The 19,379-nt window shown below is 48.2% G+C and overlaps 2 protein-coding genes across 3 annotated transcripts in view; one reads left to right on the top strand and one right to left on the bottom strand.

The window, feature by feature from the left end:
* Window positions 1-1,720: 1,720 nt before the first annotated feature.
* TYMS (thymidylate synthetase) lies at window positions 1,721-11,958 on the top strand. The gene is made up of 7 exons (XM_020881755.2): window positions 1,721-2,020; window positions 4,406-4,479; window positions 6,528-6,702; window positions 8,070-8,171; window positions 8,890-9,065; window positions 9,434-9,505; window positions 11,518-11,958. Exons 1-7 carry the CDS (start codon window positions 1,810-1,812, stop codon window positions 11,653-11,655), a joined length of 948 nt encoding a protein of 315 aa, XP_020737414.2. The 5' UTR covers window positions 1,721-1,809; the 3' UTR covers window positions 11,656-11,958.
* Window positions 11,893-19,379, bottom strand: part of ENOSF1 (enolase superfamily member 1) — a 21,862-nt gene continuing 14,375 nt past the window's right edge. For both annotated transcript variants that reach the window (XM_070452717.1, XM_070452718.1), the window contains 7 exons: window positions 18,305-18,392; window positions 16,417-16,551; window positions 15,647-15,688; window positions 14,727-14,874; window positions 14,403-14,499; window positions 13,454-13,535; window positions 11,893-12,813 (listed from right to left, as the gene is read on the bottom strand). In XM_070452717.1, coding sequence (XP_070308818.1) covers window positions 12,712-12,813; window positions 13,454-13,535; window positions 14,403-14,499; window positions 14,727-14,874; window positions 15,647-15,688; window positions 16,417-16,551; window positions 18,305-18,392 — 694 coding nt within the window. In that variant the 3' untranslated portion in view covers window positions 11,893-12,711. The remainder of the gene's footprint in view (window positions 12,814-13,453; window positions 13,536-14,402; window positions 14,500-14,726; window positions 14,875-15,646; window positions 15,689-16,416; window positions 16,552-18,304; window positions 18,393-19,379) is intronic.

Here is a 19,379-nt window from a genome sequence, read left to right as displayed (position 1 = left end):
TGGTTGGCCCCCCACCAGTATCAACAGTCCTGCATTAATTGACAAGGACCATCTCTTGCTGGAAGACTGTGCCTTTGCACCTCATGTTAGCTTCTAACACCAAGGGGCGCTTTCAAGCTAAGGCAGACAACATGAGTCCCTGTCCCTGTCTGAAGCCTGTTTTCTGAGATCAAGTTTTCAACAGAGCCTTCTCTTCCCAAATGACCATCAGAAAGCAAGCCCATGGTATCTGGAGATAGCACAACCACATCCATCCCATCCGAACAGCACAACCCAGAACCATCAGCCCCAAAGCAGTTACAGGTGACTTTAATACTATGGTTACACTGAGTGGGCGTGGCAGGGTGGGATGGGGAAGGTGCTGGGGCGAGGGAGGAAGAATGAATTTAGTTGACAGAGGAAACCAGCCTATCAGGTGATGGATTAAATAGATTTAATAGATTAAATTATTTAAAACAGCTGCTCCCTGTGCATTACAGTTTACCCTTTGTGAGCAATCATACAACCAAATAAGCAAGAATATTCCAAATCTGAGGCTCCCGAAATGTTCCCTGAAACTCCCTTAGTCTAGTCTTAGTGCTTGCTTTTCCCTCTGATTAACCCAAATGGCCAGCTATTTTGAAAATTGTCTTCAGGATTGTATTTATTTTATATAGGTTTTGTGCCCTGTAAAGACACAAATGCTGAGAGTCCCCTAGAGGCTTAGTGGTTAGGATTCCAGGCTTTTATTGCTGTGGCAGCTTCCTACCCTGGTTGAGGAACTGAGATCTCAAGCCAGAGGCACAGACCAAAGGAAAAAAACAAAAAAAAAGTGCAACACTGTTTTTGCTGAGCAGATTAGGCAGACCTGCAGGTGAAAAATATTAGTCTTCCCAGAATGTTTTCCTCTTACAAAACATTTAACCTTGAGTTTGAGAAGTGCCCTATAGCAGAAAGATTCAATAATCTTGCTTGTCTATTTCTACTGTCCATCAATAAAACTGAGATAGGAGGAGGAAGAAAAAAGAAAAACCACCGACTTTACTGAATGGAAAGAAACAGTGTTTAGCATGTTTCATACAGAGCCCACATCTCATTCTTCCTAACCCCAGATGCAGCAACAAGAAATTTATTGAGCATCTACTATACCCTCAGGACACAGCTGACTCAAGACTGCTGTTGCATGTATATGTATTAGTACCTTTTAAACGCATTATCAAATATTTTATACCCATCAGTGTTTATATTATAAACATTTCACTAATACTGAAAAATTTGGTATGCAAAACTGAAAAGGGCTGGCTGTCATTAAGTTAAAAAGCTGCCTTAATCCATTTGCTCCAGCTGCTGGCCTTGAGTGAGGATGCGGGAAAACAGAAATGCAAATCACTTGCAGGAGTCCCCCTCAGTTGTAGGAAACATCTCAAATAGGGTTTTGGTCTTCGATTTTACGAACACGTGGAAATTGTTCCAGGTTTCCTTTGACCACGTAAAGGCGCGGTCGACCCCGAGTCTTTCCAACGAGAGTGGCTTTTCTCAGGCATCACACCAAGATAACAGCTTTAGAATTTCTTTCTCGGCCAAACGGTTTCACTTTTAACATGGAATACAAGCTATTGAGGAAAGCGAGAGCGTTCTTATCCCGAGGCCCCTTGAGCTCTCGGGACACGACGGGCCGTTTCTCGCGGGATCGGGTGGGGCCTACGCCACTGAAGCGTCACCGGAAGGGGCGGAGTCTTCCGCTGTGGCGGGAAAATACACTCCAGGATAGCGCCGGGAGGCCGTGCCTGCTGCCGTCCGGCCCTCGCCGCAGCGCCAGCGGCCAGAACTATGCCAGCCGCCGGCTCCGAGCCGCCACGCCCGCCGTCGCCGCCCGCCGCGCAGGAGCAGGGCGCCGAGCCGCGGCCGCCGCCGCCGCACGGGGAGCTGCAGTACCTAGGGCAGATCGAGCACATCCTCCGCTGCGGTTTCCGGAAAGATGACCGCACCGGCACCGGCACCCTGTCGGTGTTCGGGATGCAGGCGCGGTACAACCTGAGAGGTGAGGCGGCCGCGTCACGGGGGCGGGCGGGCCCGGTGCGTGCGGAGCTGCGGTGGGCAGAGCGCTGCGGACAGGCCGGGCGCGGCGGCGGGCGTTTAGCCCTAACCTCTGCAGCGTGAGTAAGGGGAGTGGCTTTGGGCCCACTTTACAGACGCCGAAACTGGCTCGGACTCGAGACGTGAACTTGCTTAAGGTCACACGGACTGGACGGCAGAGCTGGGAGGTAAAAGCAGGCCCTCTGGCTCTTAATCACCCCGTTATGCTGTCTCCCCTAAGCGGGCTTGGCTCTGCAGCACTAGCCCTAGACTAGAGGGTGGGAGAGGATCATGCCCGGGCTTGACCGAGGCAATGACTGCAGGGCTCCTTTCCCGCCACTCCTCTTCCCTCCGCGCTGACTGTTCCGCTTTGTTTTTAAAAATTGGAGCCCAGATGACGTGGGCGGGGCCTCGGCGGGAAGAGACCGCTGGGAAGCAGGGGCAGGAACTTGGGGCTCGTGACAGTTCTCCCATCTGGGCCAGCGAGCCAGCTTTCCTCCCTAATCTTGAAGCAGAAACGCGAGAATCCAAGGAGTTCGTATTAATTTGGGGAGGGGGGCCGGGGGGGGGGTACCGTGCCACAAGGCTTGCGAGTTCTTAGAACCTGGGCCACAGCAGCGAGAGTCCTAACCACTGGGCCTCCAGGGAATTCCTCATTTGCTTCGCTGGTGGCTCAGCCGGTGAAGAATTCGCCTGCAGTGCAGGAGCCCTGGGTTCGATCCCTGGGTTGGAAAGATCCCCTGGAGAAAGGAACGGTTACCCAGTCCTGTATTCTGGCCTGGAGAATTCCATGGACCATAGTATATATAGTCTATGGGGTCTCAAAGAGTCGGACACTACTGAGCGACTTTCACTTTCCTGGGGAGAAATGTGTCTTGGAAGTTGTTAGTGCCAGGCTCTCAGGGGACAAAGAGGTGGGATCGGGGTTGGCCTCAGGCAAAGGTCCGTGAAACAGGTGTGGAGGGTGGTTGTGAGTGGGGAGCCAGCTGTTGAAGAGGTGCACCCAAGTCAGGGTAGAAACCCTCTGCCACACACCTGTTGCAGAGACTGAAAAATCCAGAGCTGCAGTGACCAGATGGGCTTGGACAGCTTGGGGAGTTTGATCTTGAGTAGAGGGATCCTCCTTCCTGCAGCTCCTGCGTGGTGGCCTCCCGTGAGCCACAGACATCATTTTCACTCCAGCCTCTCTGCTTAGACTTGGGCACTGTTGGTTATCTTCGCCCATCTTCAGCTTCCCCAGGTGCTCCAAATGGAGGAAATGATCCCCCAAATGGAGGCAATGTAGGTGCTTGAAGACTCTGCCCTTCTTACATGACTATCACCTGGACAGTCGGCGAATAGGTACTGAATTTAGAGATAAGCTTTTACATTTTTCTCAGCTGTTTGATGCAGACTTACCACCTCGTGGTGCCTGTAAAATGGAGATCATAATGGAGCCTCAAGCAGGATTGTATTGAGGATCAGATAGGATTGTGTATATCAGGTGTTTAAGCAGTTAACTATTTTTAGTTCAGTTAAAAAATAACCCTGGGGCTCAGTGTTTAAGACACCATACACTGCAGGGGGCATGGGTTCAGCCGTTATAGGGGGAACTAGGATGCCCCGCGTGCCTCTCGGTGTGGTCAAAAATAAATCTATAAAATGGATAACCAACAAGGATCTGTTATATGTTACGGAGCAGCCTGGATGTGAGGGAAGCTTGGGGAGAATGGACATGTGTATGTCTGAATCCCTTTGCTGTTCATCTGAAACAACTATCACAACATTGTTCGTTGGCTATACCCTGATACAAAATGAAAAGTTCAAAAAGGAAACAGGAAAGTTTTTAAAATATATAAATAAAGGTTAATTTTCTTTGCACATATTTAAGAACTATTCACTTTTAGGCAGGGCAGTATCTGTTACCTGGTGGTGAGCCCGTTCTCCCTGGCAGGATAATTGCGGAATAGCAGCCTTCGGGCTGTGTCCTAGGGCACATTCTGTGTGTTGTCTTCACACCTCTGGGAAGGGCTCGCACTGACTGGGTAGTGGCTGCTGGCTCTTTCCCTGTCCACATGGGCCTCCCGGCCTGGCCCCCGCCCCATCTCTCTGTGTGACAGTCCTGTGTCTGGTGGTCAAGGGGCGCAGGAGGGTGATCTCACCTGAAGTGTGTCACTGACTTGGGGCTGCAGCCTTGGGAACCCCGCTCTGATCCGGAGGTGCCCACGTGGCAGAAGTCACAGGTTTCCAGCTCCCCTGCAGTCACTTCCCAGGCCTTCTGTCCTGGGGCATGTCCTCTCTTTTTACAGAAAAAGTTGGATGGCATGTTCTGTCTTCTCATCTTGAAATTACATGACAAACTATTTTCCAGATGAATTTCCTCTGCTGACAACCAAACGTGTTTTCTGGAAAGGTGTTTTGGAGGAGTTGCTGTGGTTTATCAAGGTAAAGAAGTTGCTGCTATTGGAAGTCAATAATCTGTTGTCAGTAGGCACCAGCAAAATCCTTTTAAAAGCGCATCATGTCACGCCTTGGCCTAAAGTCCTTAGTGGCTCCTATTTTATTCAAGGTCCTTACAGTTCTATCTCCGCTCTGGCCTCAGCCAGAGTCAACGCTTGCTCTGCTCCTCTCACCCTGGCCTCCTTGCTGATTTTTAGGCACACCAGGACATCCCCATTTGGGCCTGGGTACTCACCGCTCCTGCTCCCTGGAATCCCCACCCCCATGTAGCACCCTCACCTTCAACTCTCTACTCAGTGAGTTTTCCCTGCCTCCGATCTAAAACTGTGATTACCCCCACCCCTCCTTTGTGTTTTCTCTAGAGAAGCCTTATTTTATGTATAAGGTCTTCCCCCTTTACCCCCTTCAAGGGAGAAGGCAGACAAATGAATAAAATACTATCATTTAGAAAATTTTTATTTAAAATAAAAATTTTTTGACATTAGAAAAGTACTATAAGCTCCATGAGGGCAGAGAATTTCTCTTGTCTGCTGTTGTGTCCCCTGGAACACGGCCTGCCACATAGTAGGCACTCACAGAGATTGCCCACTGAATATAGATCCCAGCCATGCTCTCCTGGGGGATAAGCCAGAAGAGATTCTTGAGTAATAAGCTGAGTGTGGTGATGGTGGGCAGCAGCCACACCTGGGTTTCCCCTTCATCTCATCTTTATCTCCCCTTTATCTCACTGGTCTGAGACTCTGGCCAACACTGTTCACAGGGTGCCTAAAGAGATGGGCTCTCTTCTGGGCTGGGCTCGAGGTTGGGCTTCCTTCTGTGGCTTGTATTGTCTTGGGCCAAAGCAGGCCCAAGACCTCAACGCATTTTTGGAAAGGTTTAGGTTTGGATACAGATCTCAGAAGAGGATGTTTGCAGACAAGCTAGAGCCCAGGCTGAATGGATGGGGAGGGAGACTTTTGAAGCAACATGAGTGATCAAGAAATGAGTCATTGGAAGTGAAAATAATTAATATAAAACGACAGAAAGGGAGGAACTGAGATGCTCAGAAATAGAGGTCATGCGCTTGTTTGATCATAAAGCTGGAGTGCGGGATTCCAGTGAGTCCTCACCAGGAAGACAGCAGACCCGCCTCTGATAGTCACTCCACAGATGACTCAAGGGAGAGGAGTCGGTGTACCTACACTTCAGCTGGGCTCTTTGGGCAAGATGGGGAGATGCAGTCTGTGCCTTGGTTCGTATCCGTTGAGTGCCAAGCGTTTGCTTGTATTATCTTCTCCTCCCAGTAATGTGGGTGGTGATTGCTACTATGCTCTTTCTTGGGTGCAGATACTGAGGCTGGAGGGGTCAGGGAGCTGGTCAGAGGAGAAGCGAGGAGACAGCAGGCCTAGTGCCCAGGTGTGTGGCCTCACTGCCTGCTTGTGACCATTACAGCACCTCCTGCCCAGAGGCCAAATGGGGTCTTGACCTGGATGCACCATCAGGATACGTGGGCCAACTCTAATGAGATGAAATACATAAGAGGAACATAAAGCTTATACTTGGCACCAAGAAAAAAACAAAAACCCGCCAAGAACCCACACCTTAACTTTGCAAGTACAGGTTGTTGATAAACATAACTTGATAGTGGTACTTTATATGACTGACATATTTGACAGGAAAGCTATAATACTAATCAGGCCTATCAGTGGAAACATCTATGTAACAGGTCTAAGATACACCAAACACATTGCAGTTGTGGAGTAGATTCATTCTGGGGTGTCACACTTAGTCACAGGACACAGTTAAGAAACAGAACGGTTAGATGGGAGCAATGAAAGGACTTGGAGGTGTTTAGAAGTCTTGGTTGAGGAGAATAGGAAAAAAGATTTGAGGGAGTGATTGCAAAGAAGGATCAGACTCTCCGGGGGTCTTTGGAAAGCCTGGGCTGGGACCAGCCTGCCCAGTGATGGGGCCCGTCAGGTGCTGCCCCCGTCTGTCAGCACAGGCCCGCTTGTGGTGGGCTTGGCATTCACCCGATGCCGCGTCTCTTACAGGGATCCACCAACGCTAAGGAACTGTCTTCCAAGGGAGTGAAAATTTGGGATGCCAACGGGTCCCGAGACTTCCTTGACAGCCTGGGCTTCTCCAACAGAGCTGAAGGGGATTTAGGCCCAGTTTATGGCTTCCAGTGGAGGCATTTTGGGGCTGAATACAAAGATATGGATTCAGGTGAGGAGCTGAGGGGGCAGTGGGGGCTTGGGTTTCCTGAGTGCCTCTCACAGCCTGGGTTTTTTCTGTGGCTGCAAGTGAATCCCGGGGGATAGGAAGCTGATGATGGGGAAGTGGATATATAACTTGGACCTTGTGAGGGGCTGTTTTGGATCCAGGGGGAGGGGAGGGTCACACACCATGTGGTCAGCACTTGTGGGTCTGGGCACCTTCCGTACCTTGTTCATCAGCAGTGACCTGGTGGGTGCTCGGTCGCTGTGTTGGAGGCAGGTTGGAAGTTCATCTGGGATGAGTCCCAGGGACTGACTGCCCTGTGGTCACCTTGATCTCCCTTTTCAAGACCGAACCACCCAGCACGCTGCCGGTGGTGCTAATGTGACAGCACCCGTCTTCGTCGCCCTCTCCTCCCCACCCTGCTGGGGTGGAGACAAAACATCTCACTCCTGGACACCCACCCTCCTCTGTCACTTGGTGGCACCGCCTCTCACATAAATTAATGTTGGTAAAACCCACAGCACTTAACAGATCTCTCCACCTTTGCAAATTTGTATGCAGTTTTAGCCCATGGAGATTTATGTAGCCATCAGCACAATCAAGATACAGAACTGTTCCATTAGAGGTCATCTTTTTAAAAATCTTTTCTGGAACTGTGATAGTGACAGGGCTTTCTTCCCCCAAATTCAGAACTCCTGGACTCAAACGTAGTCTGACTCCAGCAAGTAGATGTTTAATCATAGAGGTGGGAGGCTTTGCACATCTCAGCTTCCAGTTCACTCCAGAAGGAGGCAAGTTCAGAGACCAGACATGGGAGAAAAGTACAGGGTGGTATATAATAGGTTTCCTGATGTTTACAGGTCAGTAGCTGTTTAGCTGTTAAATTGTAGTTTTCATTGGGAATGTTGGAAAGCTAGTATCTAGATGACAAAAAGGAATCCTCATCGTCTGTTGTTGGACCATGTAGGGTAGGAAATATTCTACCGCAGACCCAGCCCTGCCTGGCAGTGAAGTGGGACAAGAATAGTTGATGGTACAGACACGATACCCCAGGGGGACCGCTGGAAGAAACTGATTGTTGAGGATGAAGGAGGTTTAGCAATAGGGGAAGGGGGAGGAGGGACACCATGGCCAAGTATTTAAAAGTCTCTTAAGTAGTGGGAAAATAGACTTCTTACGGCTCCAGAGGACAGACCTAGGAGCCCAGACTCAACATAACCCAGCAAAATATGAGACATCAGTACTCTTCACTGGCTATCGTGTGACTGGGCTGGGGGCCCTGGGGGGAGGACTATGCTCGGTGACCTGGGGCCCTCTCCCAGGATGCCATGGTTCACATGTGTGGTGGTCTCTTGTTTTTGCCAATTCTGCAGATTATTCAGGTCAAGGAGTAGATCAACTGCAAAAAGTGATCGACACAATCAAAACCAACCCTAACGACAGAAGAATCATCCTGTGTGCTTGGAATCCAAAAGGTAGACGGCGCCCCAGCCATCCTCCCGTGTCCTAACTGAGCCTTGAGCAGAGGCACCGGGTTGGAGGTGGTCCTGGGAACGGCCCCCGGCTGCACAGCTGCTCGCGTGACCCTGGCCATGTCCCAAGTGGCCCCATTTTTATCTACCTTCAGAGAGCAAGCTTGGGCCCAGATGAAATTAATTTGTGTTTACGGGCTTTAATTATAAAAATACACATGAAAATTTAACATTTTAAATTGGGACAGTTGGAATTTTAGATCACCTCCACCTATTATGAACCTTTTAAACAATTGTAAAACTAAGCTCTCCCGAGGTGTAGTAAATAGCCTGAGTGGAATTTTTGCATTAATGATAGCAATTTGAGTACAGGAGGGTGTGCCTGAGTCGCCAGTCTCTCATGGTCCCTGCAAATGAATTCATTCCCCCTGTACTTCTGGCTTGGTGCCATGGAGGTGGCCCAAGTGATTCATTTCAGCTCGGATGAGAACGGGTGGCCTTAACAGTCAGCGCGCACCCACAGAGGCCTCACGGTGATGGACAGGTCTCTGTCGGTCTTATGCCATCCCTGGGGTGGGAATGGTTCGTGGGGGTCGCTGGTCCAGTGGCTCTTCTCACCATCTCTGCTGTAACAGCTGGCTTCTTCTGCTTTTTGCTTTGCTTAGAGCTATGTTCCTTAAAAACCGCCTCCTCTCCTGACTTTCCCGTGTTGGCCCCTCAGATCTCCCTCTCATGGCCCTCCCCCCGTGCCACGCCCTCTGTCAGTTCTACGTGGTGAATGGGGAGCTGTCCTGCCAGTTGTACCAACGGTCGGGAGACATGGGCCTGGGTGTGCCCTTCAACATCGCCAGCTATGCCCTGCTCACCTACATGATCGCACACATCACGGACCTGAAGGTGGGCTGCTCTGGGTGGGGTGGAGGGGGGACCAGCCTAGAACGCTGGGCTGTGAGGTCCTGTCACGTGGGAGAACTGATGGCTGAGAATTCTGGCTCTTTGTAGTTTTTAGATGTGATCGGTGTAAGTGAATGAACTGCTCACTCTGACTTCCTTGGAGCAGTTCTGTCATTGCTCTGTATAAACGTGTGGGGTTGGATAGGTTGTTATGACTTTGGATCAACTTTCCTCAAAAGCGACACTGGTTAAATTTCCTTGTGAAGAGCTCTGGGCTGTCTGCCTGCTCATGTGTTTTTACATGATGGGTTGCAAAGGAACTCAAACTAAAATAAAGCCTTAACAGTTTCACTTTCTTCTGTGGGGTTTAGCCAGGTGACTTTGTACACACTCTGGGAGATGCACATGTTTACCTGAATCACATCGAGCCGCTGAAAACTCAGGTAAGAAATGTACCTGTCATACTTTGGGGTTTGATACCTTCTCTTGAGACCTTGTCCATGTGGGAGGCATCCCTCCTGTAAAAGATGTTCTCCTCCAGGCTCTGATGGAGCTAAGAGGACAGGCTTCCAGGTTTGTGGATGGTGGTGGACAGGCAGGGACCAGGCAGATGGGCCTCAGTGGCCACAGACACTGAACGTGACAGGTGCTGTGAGGTACTGCACGTGTATATATTCTTGCCCATTATGGTGTGTCCTAGGATACTGAATCTAGTTCCTATGTGAATCAGTAGGTCCTTGTTTACCCATTTAATCTAAACCAGTTTGTACCTGCTAATCCCAGCCCCCCACTCCCCTTCCCCTTGGCAGCCACCATTCTGTTCTCTGTCCATGATCCTGTTTCTGTTTCAGGGATAGGTTCATTTGTATCATATGTTAGATCCCTCACTTAAGTGGTATCATATGGTATTTGTCCTTCTGACTTTGCTTAGTATGATCTCTGGGTCAATCCATGTAGCTGCTAATGGCATTTCATTCTTTTTTATGGCTGAGTAGTATTCAGTTCTGTATGTACATGTGTGTGTGTATATATAAATCTGTATACATACGTGTGTGCAGATATGTACATATACACAAACCTGATCTTTATCCATTCGTTGGTGGATGTTTAGGTTGTTGCCTTGTCTTGGCTATTGTGAATAGTGCTGCTGTGAATACAGGGGTGCATGTATCCTTGAATTATAGTTTTATCTAGCCCAGGAGTAGAATTGCTGGGTCATATGGTAATTCTATTTTTTGTTTCCTGAGGAACTTTTCATACTGTTTTCATCAGTGGCTGCATCTGTTTACATTCCCACCAATAGTCTAGAAAGATTCCCTTTTCTCCACACCCTCTCCAGCATTTGTTATACTTTTAAATGATGGCCATTTTGACAGGTGTGAGGTGGTACCTAATTGTGGCTTTTATTTGCATTTCTCTAATTATTGATGTTGAATAGTTTCATGTGCCTGTGGGCCATCTCTGTATCTTCTTTAGAGAGCTGTCTCTCTAGGTCATCTGCCCATTTTGAAATTGGGTTTTTCTTGTTGTTGAGTGTATTACAGAGCTGTTTGTATATTTTGGAAATTAAGCCCTTGTCAGTTGCATTGTTTACAAATATTTTCTGTAGATTGTCTTTTAGTTTTGTTTATGGTTTCCTTTTGCACATTTTACAATCTGTGCAAAAGCTTGTAAGTTAGATTAGGTCCCCTTTATTTATTTTTATTTCTATTGCTTTGGGAGACTGACATAAGAAAACGTTGGTATGATTTATATCAGAATATTTTACCTGTGTTCTCTTCTAGGAGTTTTATGGTGTTGTGTCTTATTAAGTCTTTAAGCCAGTTTATTTTCAGGAAAGGGTGATTTAAGTGGCAATTTAAAAAAAGGAGTGTCTGTGCTTAATGAACTCCAAAGGAGAAAAACTTGAACAGGAAACCTTTTAGCCCCTTCTGGTTAGATCTGGGAGAACGTGACCCCAGGGTTCATCCGGACACTGCGGTTATGCTGACGGAGGAGGGGGCATGCCCTGTGTCCACGTCCATTGCTGCTGTGTGTCCAGCCCAGGGGTCCTGGCTTCATCCCTGTTAGCTGTCAACACATGTCCTCTTTCCTTGTCCTTTCTGCCAGGGACAGTTGGGCTAGGCATCATGGGACTCAAGGAAACATCCTGTAACTACTTCTTAAATTTGTTAAAAACAGGGCAGGGTTTTTTACTTTAAGAACTTAAAGCCAGTGAACCACCAAGGCTCCTGACCCCATGTGATCCACTGATCACCCTTCACTCTCCACAGGGGTGAGAGAATGGGTCAGCAGCGCTGAGTAACGAGGGACGAGGTATCTTCAGTATGTCACCCCTGCAAAATAATACTTTCCTGGCAAAATACTGTGATTTGTTTCATGAAGGGACATAGGGAGCAAAAATTAAATCAGGGCGTATGGATCTGGAAAAATAATGGTCTTATGTTGTTTTTAGCTTCAGCGAGAACCAAGGCCTTTCCCCAAGCTCAAAATCCTTCGAAAAGTTGAGAAAATCGATGACTTCAAGGCTGAAGACTTTCAGATTGAAGGCTACAATCCTCACCCAACTATTAAAATGGAAATGGCTGTCTAGAGTGCTTTTAAAGGCGTTGTTTGAAGGATATTTACACCTAGGTAAAAGTTCACTTGGCTCCAAATGCGAAGGATCTAGGTCAAAGCCTGTCAGTGATCTACTGGTTTTTATCCATTAACTTTTAAGAATGTTGCCACTGGCAACTAAGAGCTGTGCTGTTCTCATAGTAATAATATAGAACTACTTCCCCAAATCTGAACAAGCTGGGTAACACCCATCAGTCGTGTTAATGCTTAGTGTGGTTATGAATGTTTAAAGTTTTATTTTGCTACAATAAATGTTCTGCATTCATGTTTTTTAAAACTCTGTATTATCATTTATCTGTGTAGTTCCTGCCTAAAGTAGATTAACTGAACCCTCCTAAATAAACACACATGTGCTGTGTGTTATGGTTTGGATGTGGCTTAGATAGGGTATATTTTAGAAATGCTGACTAAGCTCTAGTTCACCCTATTTTTCTGTGTTTCATCTAATTCTGGCTTTATCATTAAAAAACAATGATTATCTAGAATAAAGGCTTTAAGGGTTATAAAAACAGCCTGATACCATTTTACGCTCATTAGCTTCAGCACAGTGTGAATTCTCTAATAGGCTCTAATGAGCAAGAGAAAGCTGCTAAACCACCTCAGGGCTATCAGTGATGTTTTAAACTTTTGTTGCAGAGCAGATATTGCACAGTGCTGCGGCACTGTTTGTATTACACTAATTTATGACAAGTGTGTTTTTAAAAAGATTAAGGAAGTATTCCAGCATGCTGCTTGTTTTCAAAGTACAACTCAATGTCTAGGTAACACGTGTGATGGAAAATTTAAGAACATCTTCCTGTACTTTGAATTAATTGGAGCTATTTTTGTTTAAATACTACACAGGAGAATTTTTTCTGCTAAAAGAATAAAGTAATAATGATGACTAAGCTGATCCCTGAGGTTAGTATGACTTTTAGCTGAACTTGTCTTGATTGGTAGGATGATTTTTTTTTTCTTCTATTTTTGTAAAACCAGACCCAAGAAATCTTAAGCCTTTTCACTTAAAGCAAAACATGTCAGAGCTGAGCGCTTAATTCCCTTGAGCAGTTAGGAGCTTCTTCCAGACTTCACCATCTGGATAGCGGTGTCTCTTTACTGAGTCCTCCTTCATTTCTGTTGAATAACCAGCATCCTATCAAAGACAAAAATGGAGTTGTTAGTAACCTCCCAGAACAAAAGTCATTTATTTTACTTATTTCTGCTGCTCTAAGAAATGCTTTTAAGTCTCAGTCAGAGGCAACTGGCTGAATTAAGATTTTTAAAAGTAAGTTTGCAGGTTGTTTGAAATGGGGGAGAGGTTCCCTGCTACTTCTCAGGGTTTGTTAACTAATCACACTTCCTTTGTTAGTTCCACCTCTGCTGGTGAAAATGAGCCCCGATCTCTTGAACAGGAGGGTCCATGGGGTAAATTTTAAAAAATAGGTGCAGTCAAAATCTTTTGCTAACTTGCTAGATGGTGCCTGGTTTTTAGTTTTGTTGCAGGGGGTGGGGGGCAAGGAGTGCCTGTTTTCAGGTCCAGCTAGTGGGGAAAGGCTGTCAGGAGAGAAGCCTTGTCAGGGGCCATTTCACCCCAAACCCTGACGTTGGGCCTGGAGACAAGACTAACTAAAAAACCGTTTGTTTCTAGATAATGAAAACAGACTCAGAGGAGACCAAGCTTTGTGCCTGGGGGTCTAGCTCTCTAGAACAGTAGGCAGGACTAGCAGACCTCCTGAGGAAGCTTGGGGGGGGGGGGGGGGGGCGCGCTGGTTGTTGGAGCACCGCAGGCTCACCTTTGGAGGCATGTAGGAAGCCTCCCTGATCAGCACAGGATGCTTGAAATGCTCATGCAGGTGGTCGACGTACTCACACATCCTGGGAGGACGGAGTCAAGTTGGAGTAAAACAATGCCTTCAGTTAGATGGGCTGCTGGGCAGAGGGCTGAGCTCCACTGAGAGAGATGGACTCAGCTGAGGGGTGGCTGATAACCTATGCTTCTAGGCAAACCCTTCAGCCTTCTTCTCATCCCTCAAAACCTGCAGGACCTTTCAACGTTGGTCGAAACCCACCCCTCTCCTCGGTCCTGCTTTGCAGAACTGAAATGGGGGAGGCAGAAAACCCTAAGAATGGTGGTTTTTAGAGTTTAAAATCTCTCAGGTGTATTAAAACCCAGCTGAAGAACCAACTATTATTTTATAGAAGAAGTCCCCGTAGACCCTCCCAGGTCCCATTTCTCAGCCCTGAACTTGATGTTCACCTTTCCCAGGCATGTCGTCATGCTCTCACTACCTCCTAGTGATCTCTGTGAAGTACAATATTTAATTCTGGGAAGAAAGAAAAGCATAGTAAAACCGTATGCAGGTGACTGGAAGGAGACTGTCCTAATTTAAAGCTCATCTGGGGCATGTTGAGAAATGAGATGGAACTAAAAGATGCAGCCAGATGATGCAGACTCCAGAGTTGGAAAGAGACTGGACAGAGGCAGAGAGTATGTGATAAAAGCGAGGCTTTAGAAAGTCAGAAACAAGAGCTGGGTTTCGTGTTTGCATTTGGTTGCAACGCCCCCGCTTCTCCCCCCAACTTATGTACCTAGAAAACAGCCAGCAGGAAACCACCCTTTAAAAGAAAGAAGACCATATTTAGTGGTGGGTCTCTGAACTGCCTTTGAGTCCTAGGATGTGCCAGTGGCCAGGGTCCTGTCGGACCGAGAGGCAGTACTGACGGTAGTGCCGCATCACTGACCTGTCTTGGCTTGCAGAGACAGAGATGAAGTCAAACATGATCAGATGCTGCACCAGTTCACAGAGGCCGACTCCCCCCAGGTGCGGGCACACAGGAACTAGAGGTGCAGACAGACTGCTGCTGAGTGCCGGGGAGTGCAGAGGGGGAGGTGTGAAGGGGGAATCTGTGGCTTTTCTTAGTGTCTGCAGGTGACTATATCATTAATATTTAGGACTGAAAATCATCAAAGATTCCCTGATGAAGCTTGAGTTAGGAAAAAGTCAGCATGGCAACTCCAGAGGGAAGCAGGGTATGTGATGTGTGGGGAGATGGTGCCTGGTCCACAGCCCCATGGCACCCTTATTTCAAACTTCTTGGCCATCAGCAACACCGAGAGGTTCTCGTTGACACTTCCCAGCCTGCAGCTGTCGATCTGCAGAAACTTCAGGGCTTTCGCCTCCAGGAGTTGCTTAAATATCACTCTGTTGTGGCACTGGAAAGAGAATCAAAACACACCAACAGGAGGGTCGGCCCTCGCCTTCAGGGTCTATGAACCTGGCACCGCGCCCACTCCAAGTCACTCAGCAGTGGCCTCCTGGGAGCCTGGACTGTTTCATTCTTCGTCCTCACTGGCCGTGAGGCGAGCCCTGACAGGCAGGAGGGGACCTCCTGCTCACTTCATTACAAGTCTGCTGGCAGAAGTATGTGTGTGTGTCTTGCGTAAAAGACCGTAAGACTGTGTGTCTGCCTCCTGTGTGTCGCATAAAAGACCATCTATCAGGGCGTGACCACCGCAGGCACTGGTAAGTCGGAGAAGCAGCATCGCGGTGAGCAGGTGACCCGGGCGACAGAACAGCCAGGGCAGAAGAGCGCTGCTCCTCGGCCAGGAGAGCCGAGAGCCTGCTCCCCGCACAGCGCCGCTGGCTCTGGCAGGTGCTTGTGCTCGTTTACCAGCACAGAATGGGAACACAGTGTGTTTAAGTGGTTTCGAGGTGGACTTTCTTAAAATCAATCGGTGCCTGCTACACCCCTGCAGCTTTAAGTTGCTGCCTTGTAAATTCCAATGAGATGCTTTGAAAAAGATCAGTGATCAGAGTCGCAGGAATTGTCAAAGAATCTACAAACTCTTGCCCATGTCTTGCTGTAAAGTAACCCCATTTCTAAGATGAAGAAAACCTCCCACTGCAGAACACAGGTGGCGTAGCCTCGTGTGCAGTGTCTACAGGCGGTGCCAGTGTGTGCCACCCCAAGGAGATGTCTCCTACCTGTTCTCCTATGGCCACGCCGATGCCCAAGGGGGCCAGTGCCTGTGAATGCAAGGCAACCCGTTGTCATTTTCCTGTTTTTGAACTGACACTCCTAATGTTTGAAAATATTTTTGGACTCTTCAGCTATTTAGAGCTGAAGAAGGAAAGAGCCTTGCTTTGGAGCCGTGTGAAGTTTTAGGTGCCGTAAAAGGGGGGCCCTGGACCACCTGGGTCTGATGGCATCACAGGTTCACAGCCCACAGCTGGTTCCTCTCCCCCAACTCCTTCCTTGTAAGTGACCCCCTGGCACTTGGCTTCATAGTCAGTACTGTGAACCCGGCTAACAGGAGACTCCCTGAGACATAGGTTGTTTCTCACATATTCTCGTGCACTGCGTTCTGACACCTGAAGGGGAGAGAAGCCAAGAGGGCCCCCAGTCCAGGTGGATCTGCCCTGGTTCAACCAGGAAGTGCCCTGGTCCAAGGGCTCCAGGGGAAACAGGGGCAGCCGTCTATGGGTCCGCCTGGCCTCGACCTTAGCAAACCTCCGCTTGTGAATCAGCCGGAGGAGTCTCCGCTTGTTTCAGTCTGCGTGAGTAAAAGATCTGAACTTCAGTCAGACTTCTGTGTTTACGAAGTACCGGAATCAGGTCTGGTGACCTCTGGGTTGCTGGCAGCCTTTCAACTTTTAGTGATTACTCTCTCTAGGATAAACAGCAGTGCGAGAGGAAGCAAGCCCAGGAATCCTAGGGTCTGAGACCACCGCTCTGGCGGCAGCAGTTGCTCTACCTTGGAAACGGCGGCGTGTCCCAGAATGTCGTCAGGGGAGGTGGGCTCCTCAGTCCACAGCGGCTTGAACTCGGCCAGCTTTGTCACCCACTCCACGGCCTCGGGCACGTCCCAGCGCTGGTTGGCGTCCATCATCTGAAAGGGGAAAGAGACCCTTCGAAGGGAGGCCTGCCCACTGCTGACCCAGCACTTCCAGGGAGGAAGAGCTGTCTGTTACTCGCGGTCACTCGGCATCACGACTGTGGGGCCCAGCATGCAACCGGACAAAGGGGGCCGCTAAGATGAGCCTGACATGCTGTCTCGGAGATGGCATCACTCAGGGAGCTGCTGTGAGGTCCAGAAGTGCCCTGGGCTGGGCCCAGAGTGCTGGCTGGCTCTGAAGCTCCAGCCTGATCTGCATTTGTGCATGTATGCTCAGTTGTGTCTGACCCTGTGACCCCACGTAGCCCACCAGGGATCCTCTGTCCATGGGATTTCCCAGGCAAGAATACAGGAGTGGTTGCCATTTCCTCCAGGGGATCTTCCTGAGCCAAGGATTGAACCCATGTCTCCTGCATTGGCAGGTAGATTCTTTACCACTTTGCCACCTGGGAAGCCCAACCTGCATTTAGAAACCACCAAAATAGATTTGTCTTGCAAGGTTCATAGTTTATAGGAACTGTTTCATCACATTCTGAATCACAGTTAACGCTGAGTTTGTTCTCAATGGTCTCTTACTGGCTATTGTCTACTCTGGTTAGCATGATAAATAACCCAAACTGTATCATTAATTAAGCACCTACTGCACCAGGCATTTTACGGATCCTGTCCCATTTAATGTCATAATAACTCTTATGAGGCAGTTCGTATTAACCCATCCTACAGGCAGGAAAGCTGACATGCAAAGGAGTAACTTGCAATAAGTCAAGTAAATGATGATTTCAAGTCTGGGCCTCTGGAAGCCAGATGCTGAGTGTGCAGAGGTAAGAAAGGGCCTCTCTGTCTCTGACATCATCACGCTTGGCCAAGTCAGACCCAGAGACGATTTCTCTGGTAGAACGTGCTGAGTGGTACACCAGAATCGATCTGTGTCATAAATTATTTAGATGAGGATGACCTCAGAAGGCAAAAGTGGTGTTAATTCATATACAAATAATGGGGCTTTTGATCCTAGGTCAAGGACTCAAACTTATATTTTAATATATGAAACATGCTTCCAAAACAATTTAAAACTATCTTATTGTGACTTTCTTTTAGGAAAATATTTTACACGTAATAAGAAACATAATAAAAATACACAGGAGTGGCTGGTCCTTACATTTATCTCAGCAAAAGTTTCAGATTCTTGAGCAGTGGCTCCCTGAAGCCCACCTACCCAAGGGCAGCGGGCGGATTTGTTAAGGGGGATTAAATGATTGACACGCTGCGGCACCAACGGGAGACCTGTTTGCTCAGGCACAGCCACACTAGCACAAAGCAACGATCTCTAAATTGATCTTATTGAACAGTTCTGCAGAATCAAACTGTTAAAAACTACCCACCCCCCTCATTTGTGTTTGTTGGTTTTCAGCTTTTTTTAAGATTTGCCTACTCCAAGACCTCAAAGCTGTACCTCTGACATACAGTGTTAAAATCCCCAATGTTCCTTAATCCCTGCCTGAAGCAGCTTGTGTTTTGGCCCCAGCCAGAGGCTTCCAGGTGGCACTAATGGTACAGAAGCTGCCTGCCAATGCAGGAGATGAAGGGAATGGCAACCCACTCCAGTATTCTTGCCTAGAGAATCCCATGGACAGAGGAGCCTGGTGGGCTATAGTCCACGGGGTTGCAAAGAGCTGGACATGACAGAAGCGACTTAGCAGAGGCCTCATAAGAGGCTGCTTGCTTCTCAGCGGCCGGGGAGGGTATTTACCAGTGTCTTCTCAGGTCCAATCATGTTTTTGATGAGTTGGCATCTACGGATGTCATCCTGGAGATTAGCGCCAACTTTTACCTTAAACCTGTAACATAAATTTCGTTTCATAATTTAGAACTGTTCACTGACTCAGTGAAGACATTTGGATTTTCTGCAGAAGTGACTGTTTCAGTAATTTACAGGTCCTGTCTTCCAGTAAACTCTTGCCCTTTCCCATCAGTGTTCAGACAAGCCACTCAAAAATAACCCTGTAAGCATCTGTCTTTACTCAGTATCAGGGCAATAATAAATGGCCTGCTGACCTCAAGTCCAGGAGTGGACAGAGCACTAGAACTTTAATAACATGACGGGTTTTTGTTGTGCCATGGAAGGGAATTAAGAACAAAAGAGGTGTGGTCAGATGTGGTGGGTGAGCCGGCCTCCTCTCCGCTCGCTCACCGGGCTCTGTCCTGCACACGGGCATCACCTGCTGCTCTGGAGCCTAGATGGCCCGAGGTCCCCTACATTCCACGACACCCACCCTGTGTGCCAACAAAAAGCCCCTCTTACATCCTCTGCCCTCAGCACCAAACACTGAAGACGACCTTTCCATCCTGGGCGGAAGCCCCAAGCAGACTTTCTGAGCTCAAGGGCCAAAGAGATCTCTCCTGGGCTTTCTCTGACCCCCAGCGGTCACTGAGTCAGCCTCTCCCAGCTACTGAGCGGGAGGAAAGGTGCTGGCACTTATAAGCACCTGCTGCCAACCCCAGCTGTGCTAGTCCTTTTCAGAAACAGCAACTTTGAGGAGAACCATGAAATCTATTATTCCCAGTTTAGAGAGAAAGCAAGGTTCAGAGAGATTGAGCAATTTCCCCATGATCACACAGCAGAGGGAATGGGGAAAAGGCTCAATGTTGATTCCAAATCCACTGTATCCCAAGCATCTTTCCAGTGCCCCATGCTGCCTCCATCAAGTTCTCACTTCCCCAGCCCTTTATTTAGCTGAGGAATCAACAGGAATTCAGTGCCTCTTAATGTTCTGTGGGCATGCAAATCACCCAGGGATCTTGTTAAAGTGCAGATTTTTGGTACA

The sequence above is a fragment of the Odocoileus virginianus genome, chromosome 22, assembly GCF_023699985.2.
Source record: "Odocoileus virginianus isolate 20LAN1187 ecotype Illinois chromosome 22, Ovbor_1.2, whole genome shotgun sequence".
Classification (NCBI taxonomy): domain Eukaryota; kingdom Metazoa; phylum Chordata; class Mammalia; order Artiodactyla; family Cervidae; genus Odocoileus; species Odocoileus virginianus.
This window is presented reverse-complemented; position numbering and strand designations above follow the sequence as displayed.

Excerpts from the sequence above, each read along its gene's own strand:
- TYMS (XM_020881755.2), top strand. The coding sequence starts at position 1,810 with ATGCCAGCCGCCGGCTCCGAGCCGCCACGCCCGCCGTCGCCGCCCGCC. Across the intron at positions 4,480-6,527 it reads AGTTGCTGTGGTTTATCAAG|GGATCCACCAACGCTAAGGA; the intron begins GTAAAGAAGTTG and ends CGTCTCTTACAG. Across the intron at positions 9,506-11,517 it reads TCGAGCCGCTGAAAACTCAG|CTTCAGCGAGAACCAAGGCC; the intron begins GTAAGAAATGTA and ends TGTTGTTTTTAG.